This window comes from Artemia sp. Qi Xiang Cuo, chromosome 2, assembly GCF_049724085.1.
Source record: "Artemia sp. Qi Xiang Cuo chromosome 2, ASM4972408v1, whole genome shotgun sequence".
In the NCBI taxonomy this organism is placed as follows: Eukaryota; Metazoa; Arthropoda; class Branchiopoda; order Anostraca; family Artemiidae; genus Artemia; species Artemia sp. Qi Xiang Cuo.
This window is the reverse complement of record NC_142795.1, coordinates 13,016,003-13,035,715: the sequence shown is the minus strand read 5'-3', so window position 1 is coordinate 13,035,715 and position 19,713 is coordinate 13,016,003. Positions and strand designations below refer to the sequence as shown.

General features: G+C 35.1%; 1 protein-coding gene across 2 annotated transcripts in view; it reads right to left on the bottom strand.

The window, feature by feature from the left end:
• Positions 1-8,814: 8,814 nt before the first annotated feature.
• Positions 8,815-19,713, bottom strand: part of LOC148954917 (uncharacterized) — a 41,867-nt gene continuing 30,968 nt past the window's right edge. For both annotated transcript variants that reach the window (XM_089107986.1, XM_089107987.1), the window contains 3 exons: positions 19,416-19,524; positions 10,710-10,846; positions 8,815-9,372 (listed from right to left, as the gene is read on the bottom strand). In XM_089107986.1, coding sequence (XP_088964112.1) covers positions 8,881-9,372; positions 10,710-10,846; positions 19,416-19,524 — 738 coding nt within the window. In that variant the 3' untranslated portion in view covers positions 8,815-8,880. The remainder of the gene's footprint in view (positions 9,373-10,709; positions 10,847-19,415; positions 19,525-19,713) is intronic.

Below are 19,713 nucleotides of genomic sequence, written 5' to 3'. Positions count from 1 at the left end.
TTGCGAAAATATTTGCATATATTTTAACAAGGGATTACAACAATTCAAAAACCTTAAAAAATAAAACCAAAAGTTTGAAGCTGAGTAGAAATCGCTGTTAGAAATTGGACTTGCTTAATAATCAAATATCTTTGAATAGATACAGTGTGAAAAGACATTAAATGGCGTAAAGAGCAAAAACTGGTAGTTGCACAAATATTTGTATATATTTTGGCAAGGGATTACAACAATTCCAAAACCTTAAAAAAGAAAACCAAAAGTTTGAAGCTTAGTAGAAATCTTTATTTTCAGAAAAATTGACATCCTGATATATTCTGGCTTAAAAAACGATTTAGATAGGTCAGAATTTCGAGAAAATTCGTTAAGAGAGTTAATTCTGGAAAAAAACCATTTATGTTAGTGACATCATTTTTATATACATTAGTATTGCAATGACGTTGTCACACTTGTCAAACTTATGGGGAAAAATAGAAGATTTTCAGGTGTGGAGAATTACATTAAATTGCTTAAAGAGCAAAAACCAAGTACTTGCAAAAATATTTGTATACATTTTGACAAGGGATTACAACAATTTGAAAACCTTAAAAAAGAAAACCGAAAGTTTAAAGCTTAGCAGAAATCATTGTAGAAATTTGACTTGCTTAAAAATCAAATATCTTTGAAAAGATACAGTATGAAAAGACATTAAACTGCTTAAAGAGCAAAAAGCTGGTACTTACAAAAACATTTGTATATATTTTGACAAGGAATTAAAATATTTCTAAAACCTTAAAAAAGAAAACCAAAAGTTTGAAGCTTATTAGAAATCGTTGTTAGAAATTGCACACGCTTTAATAATCAAATTATTTGAAAAAATTACGTATTCTAAAGAGTTAAAGAGACTGAGTCACAAGTTCGAAACTTAAAACGTACAGGGATTAGGAGGTACAGTTGGGGGGGGAGGGGGCTGCCTCTCCCCAAACCCCCCGCTTTTGCAAGTCCTGTAGCCTGCAATCAGTTGGTCGTACCAACACGAATGAAACTGTTTCATTTTTTTTTTTAATCTTCAGAGAATTTGGCACTGACAACTCAGTCTGTTACAGTTATAACTACAAACTTGTCTCTGTGCCAGGTATAGTTATGTATTCAGTGTGATTATGTATGATGGAAAAATAAATGAACCTGAACCTACCTGAACCTAAACTGCCTGTTTATGCTGAGCCCTTCTTCTGTTCCCTGTTTTTTTTCTGTTCAAAATTGTTAAGTTCATCACAGCTTGTTATCGGTTAGGGAAAAATCTCCTGTAAAAAATCCAGCAAACAGGTTCAGTACTGTTTCTAATCAAAGAGATGCAGTAGGATGTTCTTACGGCAAAAAATTCAAGCAGACTTCGTTCGTGTTGCAAAGCATTTCTTTGCAAGGGAAAAAGCGGGTGTTGAGGGGGGCGGCAGACCCCCAAAATAAAAATATTAACAAAAGAGGCTGCAAAAGCGGGGGGTTAGGGGGGGGGGGGTGGCATCCCCCCAAATGTACCTCCTAATCCCTGTACGTTGTAGGGTTTGAACTTGTAACTCAGCCTCTTTAACTCTTTCGAAAACGTAGTTTTTTTTTCAAATAATTTCTGCACATTTTTGTCCAGTTTATTCCTTATTATTGCTTGACTAACTGTTAGCTGATCGTGTCAGGAGTTAAAGTTGGGCGGCTGCCGCCCCCAAAACACCCCGCGTTTGAAGATTCTTGTGTTAAGGCTTTTAATTCCCGAAAACTCAAATCAAATGCACAGTAAGAATTTCTTTTTTCAACTTTTCTTCGAGCATGCGGGTATACGGCATGTTATCAAAGCAGTGGAGACTTACCTGTAAGCTGAAGGCCGACTGTGATATTCTTCTGGAGACGCCTGTTGAGCCGACGGATTTAATAGATTGGATTTAAAAAGAAACTGAGTTTCTTTTTTAAACTTTAAATTTAAGAGATACTACTTTAAATTCAATATATAAAAATTTACTATGCCGGGGAATCGAACCCGGGTCTTTCGCATGATAGACAGGAATAGTGACCACTGTACTATAGGAGACTATTGTTAAATTATTTTTAGTCTCTGTAATCTGTTTTCGACGCAAGCAAATACAAAGTAAGATTTTCGTTTTCCGACAAAAAAAAATTCTGGGAAAGAGGTGGAATTTTTGGAAGCTTGCAGTCGGTCTTGTCAGGTTAAGAGGACTATTGTGATCTAATTTAATAATGAAATACTATGCTCTTAGGAATTTCAAAAATTAACATGGGCTCTTATAGGAAAACGAGGTTTTTGGTAAATGTAAATTCGGGGGATAATATTTTGGTCTGAAAATATCAAAAGGCCCTAACAGGTTGAATTCCGGTTCGAATGAGTCTTTATTCACCCGGATCCATCGCCAACTGTGGCCCGTAGGCGTGGCTAATAAAAAAATAACTTGATGAACATTAAGTGGCTATATTCGGTGTTTGGAAAACAGGAAAGGATTGATGGGATTGAGCTGAAATTTTGAAGATAAGCTCCCAGGGCCTAGGAAAGCTTAACCTCTAGATTTCAGCCCGACCGGGCAACTTTAAAGAGGGGCTGTGGTGGGAGGGTCAAAACTTCCGGCCCACTCCCCCATGAAGATAACGTCGGAGGGGGGGGGAATTTTGTATGTTTCTTACTTGGAGCTAAGGCTACGAACTGCAATCCCCACCGTCTCTCTGCGACCGCTAGGACCGGAAATCGCGTAACATAGTGGTGGGTCGCCTCTTTAAAGAGGCACAAGTGTGCCTCCTTGATATCTTTGAAGAGACTGCAGTATGAAAAGACAAAAAATTGTCTGTGGTTAGAAGACAAGGGGGTTTGAACCCCCCCCCCCCCCCCGCCAAAAAAATGTTTGTCTGATTCGTTAAAACTGAACAATAATGGATATAAACAATTTTCTTATGTTTTTTAAGGTTTTTTGTGTAGCCCCCCCCAAAAAATCCTTGTGTAAAACACCCCCCGAAAAGAAAAATCCTGGATACGGCACTGATATATATATATATATATATATATATATATATATATATATATATATATATATATATATATATATATATATATATATATATATATATATATATATATATATATATATATATATATATATATATATATATATATATATATATATATATATATATATATATAATATATATATATATATATATATATATATATATATATATATATATATATATATATATATATATATATATATATAATGGCGTAAAGAGTCCGGCTATAAGGGGGCCATAGCTTCCTTATCCATAGGATAAATTACGTTTGTTTTCAGTTCTGGTTGTGCTAATTACTTTCTGTATTATTCTTTTTCCTCCCTGTTTGAAAAATAAATCCACAATTATCTAAAATCTGAAAATGTCTACCCGCCCCCTCCTTCTCAACTGAGCTTATAATTATCTGCGTTAAAGTTTCATTATTGAAGATTAGAGCTTTGAAAATTGAAATTACTCCTGAAACAGATCAATTAGTGGGGAGGGCTTGGAACGCTCAACATGATTTTTCAGGCTATCGTTTTAAGTTTTACGAGGAAGGTGAGAGCTCCCTGGAAAAGAGTGATCCTGTTGGATATCTCCCCTACTCTTTCCATATCTGTAAAGTTAAGAAATATGACTTTACTCTATAATTTCACGCTCAAAGTACTTCCAATTTTAAATGAAGGGGGAAGGCTGTCCCCATTTAGTATCCATGCTGCACGCCTAGTCCACACACATTTTTAAAAGTAAAGGAAAGCTAAGGAGTAAGTCCTCCTCCATATATTGATCTGAAAGACCTATTAAGAAACAAAAAACAAGCTTAAGAATGCACTTTCTGAGGCTTCAGGCACCTCTTTTCTTGACAATGATATCCACTGACATTCCCTCCACTTCTAATTGCTTATGCGCAACTATTCAATGCTGTACAACCATTTGTTTTACTGCACCTATGTTTTACGATAACCGATAGAAGTCTATGATTTTTTTATTCTTTTTATGGACTTTATACCAGTCAATGCAGTAGCGCTAACTTAGCAAAGATCAGTCTCGTGTGTTTTATTTTATTTCGTTTAATTTTTTCCATCTTCTTTGCGTAGAAGGAATGGTTGTAGAAATAATCAATGACCGTGGCGCTCATTCGATGCGAAAGCTGGGTCAATGACCGCAAATGCCTTCATCACTCCATGTATCCCGGTATTCCGGACAACCAAGATGGCATCGGAAAAAAATTGGATGTTGTGATTTCCCTGAGATAAGTAAGAAGTTCAATGAAAGTCCCTCAAGAAATGACTTTACCTAAACCGCTAGAGGAGCACGGGTGTGAATAATGAAATTACCAGTATTTCACTGATAAACTTGAGAGGAAAAGGTGGATATGTTGGATCTTAGTCTCGTTTTGGGACCACCTACATCCAACACTGAGTTCAACACGGGTTTTGCAGATTATCGTTTTGAGGGCAGTGTTCAACGCGGGTGAATGTCTTCTCAGAACCCGTGGTCAACCATGCTATTCCGGCATGTTACAATTTTGACGAACCCGTGTTCAACGCGCTTGGAACTTGCAAGATGAAAACGCTTTAAAGTTTCGCTGGGTTGGACATGGAGAACGATTTTCGTCAAAGCTGCTCAAAACACAATTCAAACCCGGTGCCTGAAGACAAAACTCTTGTCTGAAGAGAAATAATACAAGGATTCTCGATCTGTGAACACATAATCCATGAGTGTCTGAGCTTAGGTGGCAATAAAAACTAATTAAATATACATAAAGTCTTCTGTCACTCAAGGGCTCCAACACTTGGGACTTCGGAGCTTGGTCTTAGGTAGTAACTTTGCGAAAAGTGCGCAAGCACTTGAACAATTGTTTGCTGTTCGACTGGCTTGATATCTACAGGACAGGAATCTAGCAGCCCAGACGAAAAGAAGGCACCACACTCGGATCCTTTCGGATCACCTCAGGTCAAAGGAACTTGCCAGAATTGGAATATTTTCGATTCACCCATACAAAAAGTAGCTACTGATTTTGGGTATTTTTGGCCACCTTAGGTAAAAAGTAGCTATCACACTAGGTATAAGACGATCAACAGAGACCAAATGGGGGCACTGGAATATTTTTGCCGATCGTGACACACACCTTGGGCTTCTTTACTACCACCAAAAGAGGTTCTGAGGATATTTTATAACTGACACAAGAACTTCTTATCGGCTTGAAACTTACAAGGCATGTAAGTGTGGCCAAGGTGACCTCAAACAACGAGAAATATTTGCCAAAATTGCAGAAGTGCACGAAACACTTCTTTGATATCCGATCAGCTCGAAACTTAGAGTATGTATCCTCGACGAATTTAACTTCAATTCATAAAATTTTTTGCTAAAATGGCATAAGCATACGAATGATGATATTTTGTTCAATGGGCTGAAAAATTGCAAGGTATGTGCCCTGGACCAAGGGAAACTCAAATCGGTAGCGGTTTTAGACGTCATAATCTAGGGGGGCAAGATATACCACAGGAGTGTAACAATTTAAGATAAAAGGAATTTAATGTCAGATGTCAAACAAACTGGGGGGGATGAGGGTACTTGCCCCCCTGCCCAGGCCTAGAACCGCCACAGCTTCAAATCACAAAATTTTCAGCTCAAAAGGCCTTAAATCCATGAAAGTTCTAAGAGAATCAATGTAAAACGACTAGATGTCATGCAAGATAATTTTGATACTCGCTTTCTTACTATCGCTTGTAATTCTCGCTGCCGCTCATCTTCTAACCGCATATTTCTTTCTTCTCGCTGTGACATATTTTTTAGCCGATTATTTCTTTGTTCGTCAGTTTTGTTTTTGAGTCGTTGTAAATGTCACTGACGCAAGCATTCTGACTGTATATCTTTGTTCTTCATTTTCGTTTATCATTAATTTAGACCATTTTTAATACCCTTTACCTTAGCTGCTCGGATTGGTTTTGTCGCATTCGATAGCCAAAGTTGTTCATATATCTTCAGGGCATAATGAAACTGCTTAAAACGCTTTTTGTAAATAGACTAGTTGCACTTGGTATTTTATACTTAGCTATGTTACTTTCATTATTATTCATGCGTAATAGATATCAAATACGATACGCTCACTCCTGGGGGGGATCATATAATTTATTCTCTTGAAATTTACTTACAAATATGCCGTTAATCGTATGATTTTCTTGTCAATAGTATGTCTCTTGTGTAATTTTTGCCTGCATCATAGACACTAAAAACGATACCACTACTGAGGCAAATATGACGAACATGCGTTTTTCGAATGTGTCCGTAATTATGATGTCACTCACTTGTCTTTTTTCCCAAAATTATGGCTCTTAGCGAATTTTTAGCAAACTTCTGACCTATATAAATCGTTTTTTAGGCCATAAAATCCAAGTATGCCAATTTTCCCGAAAAATTATCGAGCCGTTTTCGAGGAAAATAAATAAATACATAAATACATAATTATTGCAACAGTTGTGTAGTTCATGACATCTCTGTTGGTTTGTAATGGGTTTTGCGCCACATTTTGTTGGCTTCGAAGATTGTGATAAGTTGTTTTTTTAACGTAAAATTTCTTTCTTCTCCGCTTTCATTTAAAATTTGTTGTTTTTTGCTGCCGCTTGTCTTCTAACAGCACAATTCTTTGTTCTTCACACCATTTTTGGCATGTTCTAATACTCGCTTTCTCGCTATCATTTGTAATTCTCGCTGCCGCTTATCTTCTAACCGCATATTTCTTTGTTCTCGCTGTAGCGATATCTTTTAGCCGCATATTTCTTGTATTCTTGATTTTCATTTCTAATTCGTTCTTCTCCTTATTGTCGCATATATTGCAGTCGCATATTTCTTTGTTCTTCACTTTGATTTTTGACTCGTTTTAATTCTTATCACCGGTTATCTTTGAGGTGGATACTTCTTTGTTCTTCATATTTGTTTTTGATTTATTGTAGTTGTCGCTGACGCAAGTATTATGACTGTATATCTTTGTTCTTCATTTCGTTTATAATTACTTTAGAAATATTTTTTAAATGCCCTTTACCTTAGCTGCTCGTATTGGTTTTGTCACGCTTGATAGTCTAAGTTGTTCATTTGTCGTCTAGGTATTATGCAACTACTTAAAACGCCTTTTGTAAATAGACTAATTTACGCTTGGTATTTTACACTTGGCCATTTTTCTTTTGTAATGTTGCATGCGTCTTAAATACCAAAACGACACGTTCACTCCTGAGGGAGGGGGGGGGGAATAATGTATGCTTTTCGACTGTATGGGCAAAATTTATAGCTTAAAGACCTTTCCCCAGGGGTTGTGATGGGCTATTGTATCTCAAAGGGTATAATTGTTGGGTTTTTCAACTATGTTGAACGAATTGGCTCTCAAAATTTTAATCGAACGATTTAGCAAAAAAAGGGGTGTGGGATGGGGCCTAGTTGCCCTCCAATCATTTGGTCACTTGAAAAGGACACTAAAATTTCTTTTTTTTTTAATTTCTTGTCGAATGAGCCCTCTGCTGATATTTTAGGACTACTGGGTTGATAAAACAACCCCTGGAAAAAAAGAAAACAAATAAACACGTATCCGTGATTTTTCTTCTGCCAAAAAATGTCAAATTCCACAATTTTAAAGGTTTTCTTTAAGATATTTTGACTTTTGGGTGTCCCCCCCCCCTTTTCAAAAACCAGGCAAATTTTCTCAGGCTCATGGACTTTGAGAGGTAACACTAAACTTAATTAGATTTAAATATTTGAAATCAGCATAATATGCGAATTCTTTTGATGTATTTGTTGGTATCAAAATTCCGTTTTTTTGGAGTATCGGTTACTATTGAGCTAGGTCGGTCCTTACTTACAGTTCGTTACCACGAACTGTTTGATCAAGTAATTAAGCTTCAGGTTTTAACTTGTTTTGTTTTTATCAAAAATTCCATTGTTCATGAAATTTTTCATTTTTGTTTCAATCTCTGAAACTTAAAATTTGATAGAACAAGCTCCTTGTCCGTCGAAAATCAGCGCATTCCATATCCTGATAAGTGATATTAAAGTTGCTCTTTGATCTGTCTTTGTTTTTAGCTATTCATTACCATGTTTACGAAATGCAGTTTGCCGTAAAAAATTGATTTTATTTTTAAATATTGTTTTTGTTAATCAAACAGTTCGTGGTAACGAACTGTAAGTGAAGGCTACTGGGTTTCACCTCCCCCTCGAAATTTCTCTGCGACACGTAAAAAAGGTAACAAAAATACGTGTAAACACGTTTTTAATGCGTTAAAAAAAAATGTTGAAAACAAAGAGAAAAAATAATCCACCTCCCTATGAAAGTTCCTGGATGCAGCTTTGTTTGCGCTTGTTCGAAATCTCTGTCAATCTCTAAATAAAACACACATCTGATCCAGAATATTTAGTTAAGGAGAAGGGATACAGATTCCAATAAATAAAACTTGTCTTTTCCTTTTAAGCTTTAAGGCCGAATCAAATTCCATCGTAGTAAAATAAGAGCGTAACAAAATTTTACAGTCCTACTGGCTAGAAGCAGGTATGTTTAACAACTCATATTCTCAATAAAGAGCAAATTTATATTTTATCAATAATTACAGCGGTGAGCTAAAGGGAGATTTTTGATACAGGTAATTTCTTAACTTTCAAATCGCTAATCGCTACCTACTAAAGTTGCAAATTTTATTTCTTAGATGAGGTTTTTTTTTAATTTTCTTAGCAACTATAGTAGGTTACTTTGATTTTTCTGTGTTCCATTTACTAGTCATGCCATAAATGGCCGAATTTTGATCCATTAAAAGATTCGATTTATTAAGTTTATTTATAAAAATATTTTACAGTAAAGAATCGCAAAACAAAATATTAAAATTAGTCCCCACGTCCTGATGTCAAATTGACCCGAGTCCTTTCTGCTTGCTCTTGAGTCGTTGTTACTTTTTCTGAGTTTCGCTGTGACATGAAAATATTTTGCCCTCCAACCGTTCCTCCTTGCGTTTCATAGCCTTCGATTGGCTGACTCAGCAGACGCTGATTTTCAGACTGTGGTGTAACATGGGTAGGATTGATCTGGTTCCACTGGCTACTCTGTTGAGGATATCCTGCCAGTTGGTTTACATTCGGCTGGCTTAGAATTGGGGCTTGTGGATTTACCTGACCAGTTTGTCCAAACAAACCAAAAGGATGACTTTGGCCGGTTTGACCAGGACGCGAAACTCCTACAATGGGCACATAGACGGTCATTGGAGGAGGTTGTACAATAACTTCTTGGAAGTAGGATGTTGGTTTTGACTGGGGATTTGCAACAATAGGGCCAGGGTTGAATAATCCAGCTTGATCACGTTGATTGAAGCTAGCCATTGTCTGAAAAAAAAATAATGCCTTTAAAATTTTTCTACTGTAGAATAAGGTATTTCCAAATAAAAAACAAAACAAAAAAAAACAATAAAATGTGAATAGAAACTACAGATCTTTTTTCTATTTCTTACAACAGACAAATACATAAATTATTAAAAAGAGGGCAAAACATTTTCGCCCTTGCCTTTACCAAATTCAAAATTCAACAAACACATAAATCCTTAAAAAGAGGGTAAAAAATTTCGCCCATACTTTTACCAAATTCAAAATTCAACAAACACATAAATTCTTAAAAAGAGGGTAAAAATTTTGCCCATGCTTTTACCAGATTCAAAATTCGGAGGAACCGGAACGGCATTTTAGGATCAGTCAAAGTTCTACTTCAAATAAATTTAAAGATTTAATAATTGCCTCCTAACAACCTATACATGGAATTTTTTTTAACCAAAATCCAAAATCTCGATAACTACTTATTACAATAGTGCCGTATTTGGAATTCGGATTGTTAATACTATGTAACTATTATAACAAAACATTACACCGTTTTAGAATCTTTCCGCATTTTTATTAAAAGGTTATTGTCTTGGAAACTACTCAACATGAAAATACTATTAGATTGAACGTTTGAAAAAACCCTGGTACGTGCGAACAAAAATGATAAGCGAATTCCTTGAATTTGCTTTCTCATTTGCGGTATGGTAGTTAAGTCTTCTGCCGAAAAAAATAACACCCCTCCCTCAAAAAAAAGAACTAAGAGTTTCAAGTCCTCCTCCTATTTTGTCCACATTTACCTTCTTATGTGATAACATTATGATTTTATAATAAGCAAAAAGGATAGTCAGATAAGTAAAATCGACAGAGCTTAGCAGTTTAAAGAAAAAATGACATATTTTTCAAAGCTATAGGGAATATTCTTGTCCGCATTAACAGTGATTTTTAAAATGGGGCTATGTTTTATTAAAACCAAGAATATTCTTTTCGGTTATTTTTTTTTTATTTGTGACCTAAAGTAATTATTTTGTATCCCCTCTTGTAGAATTTTGGTTTCTGGACACAGTTTTTTTATGAATCCTACAGGCAACACCAGTGAAAGCTACCATTATTTGAACTGTGTCACCTTTATTGCAGCTTTCGAAGTGAAAACTACTATTCTTCGAACTGAATCCGCTTTATCGAACTGAATCACAGTTTTTTTATGAATCATACAGGCAACACCAATGAAAGCTACCATTATTTGAACTGTGTCACCTTTATTGCAGCTTTTGAAGTGAAAACTACTATTCTTCGAACTGAATCCCCTATATTGCCCGATGCACTTGTAAGAATCAAATGTGTCGAACTACCTTTGCTGCTGCTCCTATACCACCAACTTCTAGCAGAGGGTTTTCTCCCTCGATTTTCCTTTCAGCAGCTTCAAGTGCATCCGCTTCAACTGGAGTTACTCGATTTAAGTCTGCTTCTAACTTCACTGTTCCAAAATCTGAAATCAAAAGAGTAAATGAAGTTGTCGACAAGCACTTAAAACTGTGAGTGAAGAACATTTACCATTAGTAACTGAAAATTTGCATAATTTCAGAAAAACTTCAGAAGAATTAAAAAAATCATTTTTTTTATGTATTTTCACTGAAAAAACTAAAAAAAAATTATCTTCTACCCTATATTTAAAAAAATCCATTTTGTTCGTCGCTAAGTAATAAGTCCTAGGTAAAAGGCAGGTTTTATTAAAACATTTTTGGAAGAAAAAGAAGCCAGACAAGCACAAGCACCAAATAAACAATGAATTTATATAGCTTTGGTTGGGATTCATATAGCATTGGGATGAGAGGAGGGGATAATTTAACTCCTGCGACACCATCATTTCAAAGATCATTTTGCATTAAGCCTATAGTATCTTAGCTGCAGGGTGGTGTTCAAAAAGAGATACAGCTCTTTAGTATCTTAGCTGCAGGGTGGTGTTCAAAAAGAGCTGCAGCTCTTTTTGCAACGGTTATAGCTCGGGGAACTCGGTTAGCTGACTTTTTCTTTTCATTTTCTGGAAGTGATCGGTAGTAAAATATCTTGAGGGGCCTCAATCGAACGGGAATTAGGATCTCTGATGCCCTTCCAAAGAGCCAAAAGTGATCAGACGACTAAATGACACATCATGTGTTTTTTTTTTTTTGCCCCTGGAACCCATTACAGGATGATATGGCGTCCTGTTGCAATTTGAAGGTCGCCATTTGAATCAGAATGGTCTAAGTTTTTAAACATACTTCCAAAGGAAGTTTATTTCGTGCAGTTTCCGGCTGATTATCCGAACTGTATTCATTTTTACATAGTTTAGTTTACATGTACATTTGAGCGTTATGAGTACATAACACTGTCAACGCACAGTTCCATCCCTTACAATGCTCATGCTACCTGTAGCCCTTATTAGTATTCCTTACTACCCAACAAATGCAATAAAATTATACCGTTATTCTTTGAAAACACGTAGCCTGTTATTCCATTTTCAAATATGTGGCTTCCATGTACTTGTTTATATCCTTTAAAGACATCTTTACGTTTGAGTTAGAGAGTTTTAGGCTTAAGTTATGGTAAGTTCTGACTTTGTGAAATTAACATAATACTCTATGTCAATGCTTCAGAAAAAGTGCATTCTAAACGCATAGTTCCAGTCCTTACAATCCCGGTGTTTTGAATACCCCCCCCCCCACAAAAAAAACCGCGAGTCCTTGAAAACATGGAGCCTGTTACTCAATTTTTATATAATATGAGGCTTTCATGCACTTGATTATATCTTCTAAATGACATTTTTACTTTTAAGTCAAATGGAGTCTTAGGCTTGAGTCTTATTTTTTTTTATGAGTCCTAGGCTAGCTGCTACTTTCATATTACTGTGGTGCTATGGTATCTTTGCCGTTGTGTTTATCCTTGTACTGTTATTTGTTATTTTATCTTATTCTATGCCTAGTTTTCGAGCTTGTCTCACAAGGCCAATATTCCTGTCGTCGCTAATTTGCCATTCCAAACCATGTTGATGTTATAATGAAGTAGCACCACGATTAGACTGGAAAAAAGGCAGAAGTCTGGAATTTATTTAAATTATTTTTTTGTTGGGGGGGGGGGCACCTTCCATAGTCTTTCTTTCAAAGTTCCTTTTATTACAGGTTAATCAGATCCGTATTTTCTTTTGTATGGGTGTCATGTGTAACTGAACACAAATTTTCAAGTTCTCCCTTCCTGCATCTATCTTTTTCATGGAAATGTACATTTGATTAGTAATGATTAGTACTAATTTATATAGGATTCAGAATTCCTTTTCAGTAGAAAGTTGTCACTATTGTACATTGTCAAACTCGGGACCTTATGAATATTCTGATTAAGGGCATTTCAATTTTTCAAAAGAAAATGGTTTAGAAACTGCCCAAACTTAACAAAATGACTGATTTCGAATTGAAGCGATGTTTTTTTCTGCCAAACACTTCGTAAATTCGTTATTTTTTGTTTCCCAAAAGCTTCGACGATGCATACATAAATGCAGCACCGAACAGCACCTGACTACGCGAAGACCTAGAATGGCTTCAGTGACCCTTTAAGAAAGTGATTTTAAAAAGCCATAAGAGAGTATTTATTAATGGCATGTATTAAGAGTCATTAAAAAAGTTTCAATAATGTTACTCTTTAGGTAAAATTTAGAGTTTTCCTTCCTTTTAATGGTCGCATCGAGCGAGGATTAGTGGCGTGACTCTGTAAGCTTAGCCAGAAGGGGTATCTAGGATTAATGGGTATCAGCTTTAAATGGGTATCTGGAGAGATCTAGGGAAGGTAAACAGGAAGGGTGGGCAAAAGCACAGGATGGTTGGCCCCCAACCCTCCATTGCATTTCCTTGCTGAAGGGCCAAGAAACGGAGATCAGCACTGCCTGTAGGGACTGTAAAGTCCAAAGCCGTATTCTTTACTTTTTTTATGCTTTTTAAATGCTTCTTAAAAATACCCTTTTACAACTTTCTTCCCCTTATAACTTTCTTAATAAGTACCTTTTTAAGGCTTTCTTAAGCTAATTTTTCTTACTATCCCCTATAGAGAGGAACAGATATCCTTAAGAAAGTTACTCTTTAGGCGAAATCTTAAGTTTTCTTCCTTAAATGGTCACATCAGAATTTTAAAAATGTTATACTTTTTAAAGGTTTCTTATTAAGTACGCTTTTAAGACTTTCTTAAGGTACTTTTCCTTACCATCCCTTAAAGTTAGGTTCTTGAGAACACAGGTTCTTAAGGTCATTCTATAGGTGAAATCTTAAGTTTAATTCTTTTAGCAATCAGATTAGGGCAGTTCAGCGGTCAGAATATTTATCTCTATACTATAGAAAAAACACATTTATGGATTAAATGCTCTATTGTACCTTAAAAGAAAGCCCTTATCCCTCCTAGAAAGAAGGCTTTCTAAGGGGCGATTTCCCACTTTTAAGGCTAAATTTTTAACGAACAGCTATTGGAAAGATATAGGAAACAAAGAAAGAAAAAAAAAACAAAAAAAACAAATCTTAATGGTTCGAGTGAAGAATTGGATCACCGATATTTTCATTGAACAAAGGGCAATTGTATAACGACAATTCATGTTCTGAGTGAGAAGACCCAAGATATTAGGAATCCTGAAAGTACTAGCCCGTGTCTTTATTTTCAAACCGTCCATGGCAATGCATCATGATTAAAAAGACTTCTTAGTAAATAGTAAAATCCTAAAAATGGGGTTACAAAATCTTTGTCAACTTTTATGCCTAATTACCAATAATTAAAAGTTTTGAAGTTCGGAGTTGTCATTGTCAAAACTTATTTTTGTCAAAAATTTTACACAAGAAAATATGCACAGTTTTGGAGCAGAAAAAAAAATAAGACAAAAATGATCTTGATGAAAGTTATTAGAGCTAATTCAACATTCTACAAATCTAAAAATAGATTTACCTGCCATCTATCTAATAAAGCTTTATATTTTACCAGTAGAAAACGATACCAGATGTTTTTTTTTCTGGGATGGGGGATAAGATCAACTAGTTGTGGTAGAATATCGGAGAAGTAACACCGCAAAGTCGAACAAAAATTTATAAACTCTAGTGCTCTTTTAAAGTAATAAGATTTAGTCCTACAAAAACGCACAATTCTTGGCCACTTTGTGCCACGAAAAATAATTCGGTCCAAACAAATTTAAAATGCTATGGCCATTAAGACAAAATTCTGATACAGCCATACCGTTCAAACTAGTTAGAAGCCTTGTATAAATCTTTCTAGTCTCAGAGGACATATTGCCGTATGGTGATCCATATTTCGTCCAGAAACATATATGCAGTCTATATAAACACATTATACAGAATACTTTTATTACCAAAGTTTATAATTTGAGGTTTCAGCGTATGGTATATGAACAGTTGCAAAAAAATTATTAACAAAGTTCAGAAGATCCTCCTCTCAGTGGAGAAAAATCAGGACTCAAAACCGTATTTTTAGACTTAAGTTTTCTTTATAGATTCTTCATCCCAACCTGGATGCAGCTCGTCCCTCAGCATCACCATTATTTCAAATGTTAATTAAGGGGAGATGGGGTAAGAATGCCCTTCATGTTAATGAAGTTCTACATCATTCTGTTCGTTTTTGGAAAGAAGTTCGTTCTTTGTTCATCTGAAAAAAACTTGCTCCTGCTTAATTCCCTATCCACACAACTTCTCCCTAAGACGGCTACGCCCACACTTCCCTGCTTACAAAAATTTTCGTAAAAATTCGAATGACCCACCACCCCACCATATAGCTAGCCTATCAAAAAATCTTCCGCTGGATACCACTTGCAACACGAACGTATTAAATTTACTTCAAAGGGGTTGTATTTCAATTTAGGCCCCATGTTTTTAGATTTTAGGTTCAGAATCTTGAAATATCAGCTTAGGTGAAAATTAAAGCAATTTTTGCAATATAAAATTTTAAATATACGATATTCAATTTCGCTGTTCGACCTTTATATTTCGATATTAGCCTCATCAAACAGTTCGTGGTAAGGAACTGTAAGTAAGGAGCGACCCGGCTCAATTGTAACCGAAACTCTAAAAAATGGAATTTTGATACGAGTAGATACATCAAAAGAATCAGATTTTTATGATGATTTCAAATTTGTAAATTTCATCAAATTTAGTCCTACCTATCAAGCCTGATAGGTAGTTATCAAGCCTGAAGGTACTAGCCTGAGAAAATTTGGCAGATTTTCGAAAAAAGGGGGAAAGACCACCTAAAAGTACTAGAATTAGACCCCGGCACCGCCCCAATGAGGGAAGACCGACGGTGGCGAGGCCAAAAACAGCGTGAAACCGCCGCACCACCGGTCAGATGTCGGCGGCGAGCCGCCGGTAAGATGTTGGCGGTGCGCCACCGGCGCGATCAATGTTGACCGCAAACATTAATGTTTTCATCCGTCTTTCTCAAATCCCAGCTTATATTTACAACAGATTCGAGCCTATTCATGAGTTCAAAATTTCACAAGCTGCTGACTGGAAACTTCCTTGTTCTGGATGGAAACTGACTGTTCTGGATGGGATGTTCTGACTGGAAACTTCCTGGAAACTTCTTCTTCCTTGTTCATCAAGAGGAGTAGAAATCCGATAGAAACGAAATGGTTGTGGCGTTTCAGAACCCTTGCATAATAGTTGAAGTATCTATTAGCTATGTATTCTTAACATAAATAATTTTCAAAATTAGTAGGTTTTTTCATCGAGCATTGCTGCATACAAAACTTCAAATACCGTATCACAAAATTTTTCAGTTATCTGGGTAAAAAGTTTGAACATAGAAGCTTAATTTTTAGCCTATTTATGTTTTGTCAACTTTAAAACAGTTGAAATGGGCGACTTTGATATTGATTATTTTTTTTTTGCTCTTTTGGATTCCTAAAAAACCTTCCTTGTATTAAAAACTGGTTTTTAATAACAATTTAAAAAAATACCTTACATTTTGAAGTTTTTTATGCTTCTTTATAGAATATATGTCATGTAGGCTAAGGCTGAACTGCTGGTTTTTTTTATTGCTTTTGGCTGCTCTTTTGGATATTATTCATTTTTTCTTTTGGGGATTCATTCCAAATTATAAACTCATATATACCTAATATAAGCTAAATTATAAACTGCGTCTAAAAGGAGTAAATTTATCAAATTGAAAAATACATGATGAACACTTCATATGAGAACACTTCAATTACAATGAAACAAAAAACACTTAAAACACAAAAAACACTGGTTTATTCGGAATGAAGAAAATTGAAGTGCCAGATATTTTCTTAGGTAAAAATGAAAAGCTCATCCGTTTTAAATGTAATTAAAAGAATAATAAGCAGACCAAAGTAGCTCCAGGAAGATGTTGAGATTTTTTTCCTAGTTCGTCACTTTTAATCTTAGCAAAATGTTAGGAGACTTAGAATCAGTTATTGAGTTCAAGCTTTGATTTCCAAATGCTCACAAAAATTACAAAATTTAAGAAAGTCGCAACAATAAGTCACCTGTGGCCAAAATACTCAAAGAGTCCTCTTCGATCCCCACCCAGGCTCATAGCTTCTACTATGGTCATATCCATGGAAGTCTCCAAAGCGTTTCTTTTTAAAATAGCTTTCAAGCGTAGTTAGGGGTATTTAGCCTTTGTTATATTTGTGCATATTTTTGGTCATCATTTGTGGGGAGATTGAAATTTTTAAACCACTGTAGATACGTAAGAACATTGCAACATCTAGTACTCTGATGTCATAAGACTGTCAAAGACTCCTCCTTGAACCTCCCAAATTGAAAGCTTTTATTATGACCTGGCCTTTTAATGTTACTTGGGCATGGGACCAAGGGTGCCTTTTCCTTTTGGACGATAAACTATACAAGTGCTGTATCAAGTATAACTCTCGAAAATCTTGTAAATTTTTGTCAACTTTTCAGCTTTTTGGCATTCCTGCTTTTAATAAAAAAAAAATCAAGGTAATATTACTTAAATATAATAACTCCCTTAGCCCCCCCCTCTTGATATCATCTTGATAGGATACCGTCTCTGCTTTAAATAAAAAAAAAATAATTAACTCATTGGCATCCCTGCTTTCAAAACAAAAACTTCGAGGTATTATCATTTAAATATGATAGCTCCTTACTGGATACCACCTTGATAGGATGCCGTCTCTGTTTTAAATTAAAAAAAAAAACTTTGCCATTTAAATGTAATACCTCCCTACCCCACCCCCTTCTGGATACCACCTTGATAGGATACCGTCTCAGCTTTATATTAAAAAAAATTTCAGAAATTTTTTTTAAAAATTTTCAGAAAGAAGATTGTATTTTCCTTAATCAATCAGGCGTTCAACATTGAGTGTTAAACATTAAGAAAATCTTATCTAAAAACAGCAAAAGAAAAAAAAATTCTGACAATTCAGCTGCAGAAACAATCTGTCGGCTATTAGTTTCAAAATCCAACTGAAGGCTGAATATGTATAGTAGTGAATGCGTTCCATAATCCTATTCAACTTGAAAATATAATTCTTGACTACTAATGATGTAAAAAATAGCATTTGGGAAACTGCATTTGAAATGATTTGAACTCATTTAATGAAGACAATACTTTTTTTTGTCAAAATGTGAAGAACTGTGTATATTGTAATATTTGTAATGGCATATTGCATCTGTCTGGTCTTCATGCAAAGTAAAAAAAAGAGACGAAAATTAACGAACAAGAGAGCAGTGAAGAATTATGGTATGCAAAGTAATATTTGGCAGGGAAAGTCACTGGTGATAAATCGCTAGGGGTGGCACCGTGTTTGCGTGATTTTCGGGGATTCGGGGAACCAAATTCTTTTTCGTGATGACGTATAGATTTTCGGGGAAACACCCGAAAATTCGGGGATAGTACAAGCCCTGCTTGATCTCTAATCAGGAAAATTGAAATACTAAACCACACGAGAAAAAAAAGCTCCGACTTTGCGGTTGACGCAATAAAGAATTGCTGCAAAACTTAATTTAAAGTCCAATAAGAGACCCCTATGCCTTCCCAAGGCCAGAACAAAATTTGCACTTTACTGAAAAAATTAATAAATCCAATAATATTAATATTTTGATTACTAAATATCAGTATATGTATATTAAATTTACAATTCACATTCATTTGTATTTTTTCAGTAAAGTGCAAATTTTGTTCTGGCCTTGGGAAGGCATAGGGGTTTTGCGCCCAACTTATGTTAATTTCTGCTCTTTTTTAGTTTGACTCGGTTAATTGTTGTAATTTCTGTTCGTTTTGGGTTTCATTTATTTATCAATGCTAATTTGTGGTAGTTTGACGCCTGGTAGATTATTTGATTTTATTTTTGCTCATTTTTTGTTTAATGGAAATCTACTTTTTTTTTGAAAAACTTATTTTGGGGAAAAAGTTTTTTAATTAATCAGGGAAAAAATTAACTTGAGCACCGGCAAAACAGGAAGCAGAGAACATTTTTCAATTTTACCATTGACTAGACTCACATGTTTACTTGATGATAAGGTTGTTTTAAAGGCAGTGTATATGGACAAATATTAACGTGGAACATTTTATAAAGTGTAATGGACCGCTATTTAATAAAAAAATTATCAACTCAAAATTAAGGGCAAATTTGACACTTAAAACGAGCAACAGTTTTTAAGGTACTTAACAAATTATAGTTGTTTTTTTCCAAATGTATAGGGGGGGGGCAACCGTCCCACTTGCCCCCCTTAAGTTTACCATCCTATAACTGCATGGTTAAAAGTATGCTTTAATCTTATTGTTTTACATCAGTGACGTGTTTTTGTGAGTCAACAATATTATCCTTTAATTTTTGCAATTTTCTTGGAGACAAATTCACTCCACCTTTTAAAACCTTATCGATTCTTCAGTGTAAAATTAAGCCAGTAAAAAGAATAAAAACTCAAATTACACCGGACTGGTTCTTCTAGTGTGAAATTTTCAACCAGCAAAAGAACAGAAAAGCTTTGAGCCACTAGATGTTCTGTAAGTATTTCTCTGTTTCTCTATGGTTAATAATTTTTGATGATTACCTTGAGTTGCTTTCCCAGTGTTGGGATCTATGTTAGCAGCATAATGAGCAATAACAGGCTCCTTGTCGATTGGCATGGAAGTGAAATTCTCGTTTTCATTTGCTGCCGACTAAAAAAAAAAAAAAAAAAAAAAAATAGCTATTTAGTTTAAGTATGTAATATTTCTAATAAAACAAATTGCAACTCAAACTTTTTACGTAGGTGTTCACAGCAAAGTTAAACGAAACAGAAAAAAAAATCATACCTTAAGCCTTGCAAGGTGTATGTGGGCAGTGTCCTTACAGTAATTTCTGTTACT